This window comes from Neophocaena asiaeorientalis, unplaced genomic scaffold (genome assembly GCF_003031525.2).
Source record: "Neophocaena asiaeorientalis asiaeorientalis breed wild unplaced genomic scaffold, Neophocaena_asiaeorientalis_V1.1 scaffold398, whole genome shotgun sequence".
Lineage (NCBI taxonomy): Eukaryota > Metazoa > Chordata > Mammalia > Artiodactyla > Phocoenidae > Neophocaena > Neophocaena asiaeorientalis.
In genome coordinates, this window is record NW_020173416.1 from 1,119,870 (window position 1) to 1,125,346 (window position 5,477).

Below are 5,477 nucleotides of genomic sequence, written 5' to 3' on the forward strand. Positions count from 1 at the left end.
TAATTCCACTGGTTCAAAAATATTTCATCAAGAGGAAAGTTTCTCCCTTCACCTGATTCCTTTCTTCAAAGTAAACCACTAGGGCTTCCCTGGTGGCGCAGTGGTTGAGAGTCTGCCTGCCGATGCAGGGGATGCGGGTTCGTGCCCCAGTCCGGGAAGATCCCACATGCCGCGGAGCGGCTGGGCCCCTGAGCCATGGCCGCTGAGCCTGCGCGTCCGGAGTCTGTGCTCCGCAACGGGAGAGGCCACAACAGCGAGAGGCACGCGTACCGCAAAAAAACAAAAAACCGAAAAAAACCCAGTAAACCACTAATGAAAAATTGTTGCATATTACACCCAATTCGTTGTTGGGTTTACGCAGACATATCTAAGTGCACATATATCCAAAATGGCAGACCACTGCCCTAGACCTTGCTTATTTCCCTTCATACTCATGGATGTTTCCAAGTCAGTACATGTACATATAACATACTGTTTTTAGAGGTTGCATGTTATTCCACTGCATGAACACCTTATAATAGATGCAACCATTTTCCTATGGATGGGCATTTAGATTATTTATAATATTTTTGTTATTGAGGACAATGCTACAATACAGGTTCTTGTTTATGTATTTTGACGTATTTATTTTATTATTTCTTGTAGGATGGAATTTGAAGACTGGGATGGCCTTTACTCTTGGGCCTGGAACCCCAGTAGCATTTCCCTGCCTACTAGTGAAGCTGAGCATCTTTTCATATGTTTATGGACAATTTGCATTTCCTATTCAGTAAATTACCTAGTCTTATCCTGGACCCATATTTCTATCGGGTTGTTTTTCTATTCAATGTGTAGGAGCTCTTTGTGTACATGGGATTTACTCTTTGTCTCTTAGGGATGAGGAAAGTATTTTTCTATCACACTGTTGTCTTTTGACTTTGTTTAGGATATGTTTTAAGTGTAATTAAAAATTTTTATTATTGTCAAATATGTTAAAATTTTTCTTTCATGTTTCTGGGCTCTCTGTCTTAGAAAGAATTCCACTCTCTAATTTCTTTGCTTGTATAACCTTACTTTTTGCAATTTAAAACTTCAATTTAGGTTTTTTAAATTAATTAATTAATTATTTAGTTGCTTAATTAATTCATTAGTAATTGGGTAAGTCAGGCAGCTAGCTTTACTTTATTCTAAATGAAGAGTCAGGAATTTTAAAAGCATTTAATCAGCAAAAATGTACACTTTGGAGGGAGGCAGGGAGGGACCCAGTAAAGTTCCTAGGAGAAACCGTGGTCCTTGAAGCTGGACCCAGAAGATCTTTAACTCACCATCTGGGAAAAGCATCTAGAGGTTTTTGATCTCCCAGGCCAGTCATGGGTTGGACCCCTCTGAATGTGTGTGTGTATGCATGTGTGTGTGTGCGTGTGTGCACGCCTGTGTGCCTATGCGTGTGTGCGTGTGTGTGAGAGAGAGAGAGACCTGGTTTTGTTTTATAAAGAAAGGATTTGTAGACGAAAACATTGTCCTCCCTCAAAAATCTCCCCATTTATAAACCAAATTCTGTGTACAACTCTCTCCTGTCTGTTGGTCCATTTTAGGTGTGTCTCCCTCAGCCCATGATGAGCTCATTCAGGCTGTGCCTTTACTCGTCTCTGTTCTGAATCGGGACAGTGGATGCCGGCTGAACTTGTCTTCCAAGTCTTCTCAAGATGTATTTCGTGTGTGTCCGCATAGTCTAAGAGTGTTTCAACATTTTTAAGAGGAATTTGCAGGCTTCTCTACAAGCAAACAAGGAACCTGCAGTAGCAAGATTTCTCCACGGACCAAGTCTTTTATCTTTCCATTTGCAAATGAAAGTACCAATAAATACTTGTAAAATTTTATCATTCTGTTAAACTTCAAATTCAGACTTGTCAGTAATTACTGGTTTGCATTAAGAGCATGAGATTAGAGATTGAGGTCCAGGAAGAATACAAGATTTGCTTGGAGGCACACAGAGTAACCGGGTCTCTTGTCTTCTCATTTTCTGCTGCACTTTGTCCCTTGACAAAGGACAAATGGCGTGGTGAAGGGCACAGGTCGGGTCAAAGAGGACAAGGTAGGACTTTTAAATGTAGCGACTAGTGTCATCCTGGCCTATTGTAACAGTCCCCCTGCCCTTTTGGTAAAAAGGTGGGGCAGGCAATTCTGAGAGCACTTCCTGGGGCTGCTGCTGAGGACCTGAAGGTCCTGGCGTGGCATTCATTCCTCTTTCCCTCTACTGCTGATAGACAGAAACTCCCTTCAAAGAGCTGGCTTTGCTTCAGAAGGACTCATTCAGGCCTCTGTGCCTTGAACAATATCGTTGAGTACGTAGGTACACAGGTATCTGCTTTGCTCCAAGGATGCCCCCTGGAGCAAAACAGACATAGATGGAGTGAGGAAGACAGAGCCTGTTTCCACTCGGTGTCTCGGGAGAAGCGGGCATTAAACAAACTCTCCCAGGCATATATCATTACAAATGAAACTAAGTGTTCTGAAGGAAAATCCAGGATGCTTGGGGAGAATACAGCGGGAGGGCATGGTTTAGATTAGGGGGTTAGGGAAAAGCAGAAGTGGGAGTGTGAAAGGCTTTTGCAAAGGTTTAGAGCTTTACATACGGGAAGGAAATAATAATAATAAAGGTGTTTGGAAGGGCAGCTCATCCTCATTCATGGGCCACTTCCTAGGACTCTGGGAACCTGCCTCTCTCCCCCGAATTATGTAGGCATCCAGGGTAAGGACTGGAAGAGCCTTCACAAATGCTAATAGGTGAGCGTTTTACAGGCTGCCCCCTGACCCTCTGCATCTTCATCCGTAACTAGCTTGAATGAGGAGGTGAATGGCGAGGATGACTGGCATTTCCAGTTTGGGAAAAAGGAGGTGGAGAAGCTTTCCCACCCCAGTGAGGGCGCGGGGGAGGGGGCAGGTTTCTCTACCCCAAACCATCCGAAGAGGAACGTTTTTCCCGAGGAAATCCCACTTCATCGTGTATCTGGTTGTGAAGGGGGCTGAGATTCGGGTTGTTCCTGGGGAGTTTTGGTTCTGGAATCTCTGACCCTGTCACCCCTCCGCCCCCCAACACACCTGCAGGAAAGCTTGACCAGAGTGAAGTTAGGATCTGAAAGCGGCGGTGGGATGGGAGAGGGGGTGGGGTGTTAATTTCCCCGGAAGAATCGATCAGGATCTGGTAATAACAATAGCTGACACTCAAGCACCCTGTGCTGGGCACCGTCCCGAACGCTTTCAAAATATCTTAAAACAACCCTGTGAGGTAAGCACCGTCACTAACTCCATTTCACAATTGAAGAAACCGAGGCACATCGAGGCTGAGCAGAGATAGCAGCTTGCCCCTTTGCCTGCAACAGTCTGAAGCCAAGGTTTCTGAGCCAGGGTTTGGGCTGCAGGAGGTGTGGACCGCCGACTCCAACGAGGACCTGATCCGCCTCCCCATAATTCGGGAAATAGCTGGTTTTGAGAGGCTAACTTGGGAGTCCGTGGGAACGGCTTCGGGAGCCTCACGCCCATCCCCTTCGGAAGCCGAGGCGAGGCGGCACCCCCAGCGCGGTGGTGAGGACGGGTTGACAGCGCGGCGGGAGGGCTGCCCGTGGCCCCGGTTGGACCCCCGAGACCAGGCCCCGCGGCTCCGCTTTCTGCGCGGCCTCCGCGAGGTGTCGCCTTCGGCCGAAGAAACCACAGCGGCGCCACCCTCGTAGCCCGCAGTTATTTATTTATTTTCAAACAAGGGGGCGCCCCTCTCCTTTCAATTTAAAACTAGAAACCTCCCGCGGTTTCGTTCTTAAATGGGCGCGTCCTCTCCCTCCCACTGTGCACCCCGGGTCCAGCTTCCCTTCCGAGATCACACACGAGCAACACCCCTCCCTCGCCCCCCGCACGGCCCGGCTGGACGTCGGCCTCGCGCTCAGCAGCACATACACGCAGTCGAGGCGGGGGCTGGGTTAGGAGACTCTGAACACCCCCGGAGCCCTCCGGAAATTTTTCTTTTTTACGCCGAGCAATTGCCAGGCCCGCAGGGTGGGTGTTGCACTGCACCGCTCGGCGCGCAGCTGGTCCGCAGAGTGCACAGGGGGCAAGCCCGGGGGTCTAAAAGGGCGGGAGGAGCACGCCCCGGGCTTCCCAGCTTTGCAGCCTCCTCTCTGCAAAGAAGAAAAGCAAGTGGCTTTTGGCGCGAAAGCCTTGGCGCCTCCCCTGATTTTTATGGAAATCAAGAGGGCGGGGTAAAGCCGCTTTCCTCTGCCTTTCTCCCTCCCCCTTGTCTGTGCCGCAGCCCCCTTCTCTCCCCGCCCCCCGGGTGTGTCAGATTTTTCAGTTAATAATATCCCCCGAGCTTCAAAGCGCAGCCAGTGACAGTCATCTGTCTGGACGCGTTGGGTGGATGCGGGGGGCTCCTGGGAACTGGGTTGGAGCCGAGCTAGCGCTAGCCAGGCGCAAGCGCGCACAGACTGCAGCCACCCGAGGACCACCCCCCGCCCCTGGCCACCCGGGGACCCCGGCACAAAATCGCCTCCGGATCCCCGGCCGTCGGCGGGAGGTAAGGAGCGGGGGGCGCAAAGCGCCCGGCGCCCCGGGAGCGGCGAACGCGGCGGGAAGGCAAGCCCTGGACGGGATCGCGGCTGGCGCACAGGGCGCCCGACTGTGCCCGGGGGGACTGTTTCTGCTTCCGAAACAAAACCCTCTCGGGGTTTTCCCTGAAAAGCCAGTTCCAGTCCCCAAGGCTCCCGGACTGGGAGAGACCCGCCCTAATCCATCTAGTGCCCTTGCCAGGGGTTGTAATGGCTTCATCGAAAAGAAATTCACCCTTCTCTAGAACATTTGTCTGCATTTGAGCTGACGGGGAGCCGGTGCGTCCCCACCCCGAAGCTGGGTTCTCCTCCAAAGGGTGCCCCCAGAGGAAGAAGAAGGGGGTTAAGCAGGGCGAGGCCGTCGCGGTGGTAATCTGGGTCACTGCCGCCCCGGCTCAGAGGAGACGTGGCTCTCCCTGCGACCCTCCCCGCGCTGGTGTTCCTGAACCATTCCCGGGGACTGGGGTACAGGCTCTCTCAGGAAGAGGATGTCGTTGGGGGCTTGGAAGAGCGGGGGTGGGGGTAGAGAGGTTCAAAATCAGCTATTGACAGTACTTTCCCTGCAGCGGGTGAAGGCTGGGGGCGTCGGATCAAAATTTGGGGGAGGGGGTTCTGGATTTGGGTGCCTGTTGTTGGTCTCGGTCTAGAGAAAGGGTTTTTCCATTTGCAAAGTTTCCTAAACCCCCCGCTATCGCTTGCGCTCCCGAGGTTGCAATTTTACAAAGGAGGGGGGTGGTTTGAGGGCTCTCCAGAATCCTAGATCCGGTAGCTGGGTTGGAGTCCTGGGCTTCCTGGGAGCAGCGGGCCCTCCTTGGGTGCAACCGCGGGTGTCGGTGAGCTGGTGGGAGCTAGAATTCTGCAGCCTTGGGCAGCCCCCTCCCCCAGGCAGTGCCTTGTGTG

At 51.7% G+C, this 5,477-nt stretch overlaps 2 protein-coding genes across 2 annotated transcripts in view; one reads left to right on the forward strand and one right to left on the reverse strand.

Moving 5' to 3' along the window:
- Nucleotides 1–3,717: 3,717 nt before the first annotated feature.
- LOC112401156 (N-cym protein) lies at nucleotides 3,718–4,369 on the reverse strand. The gene is given in 5 exon segments (XM_024747239.1): nucleotides 3,718–3,746; nucleotides 3,749–3,848; nucleotides 3,850–3,927; nucleotides 3,929–4,151; nucleotides 4,344–4,369. Coding segments are annotated over 5 exon segments (456 nt in total).
- A 21-nt stretch (nucleotides 4,370–4,390) lies between these two features.
- The window catches only part of MYCN (MYCN proto-oncogene, bHLH transcription factor), a 5,409-nt gene continuing 4,322 nt past the window's right edge, over nucleotides 4,391–5,477 (forward strand). The window contains 2 exon segments of the mRNA XM_024747250.1: nucleotides 4,391–4,487; nucleotides 4,490–4,546. Coding sequence (XP_024603018.1) covers nucleotides 4,391–4,487; nucleotides 4,490–4,546 — 154 coding nt within the window.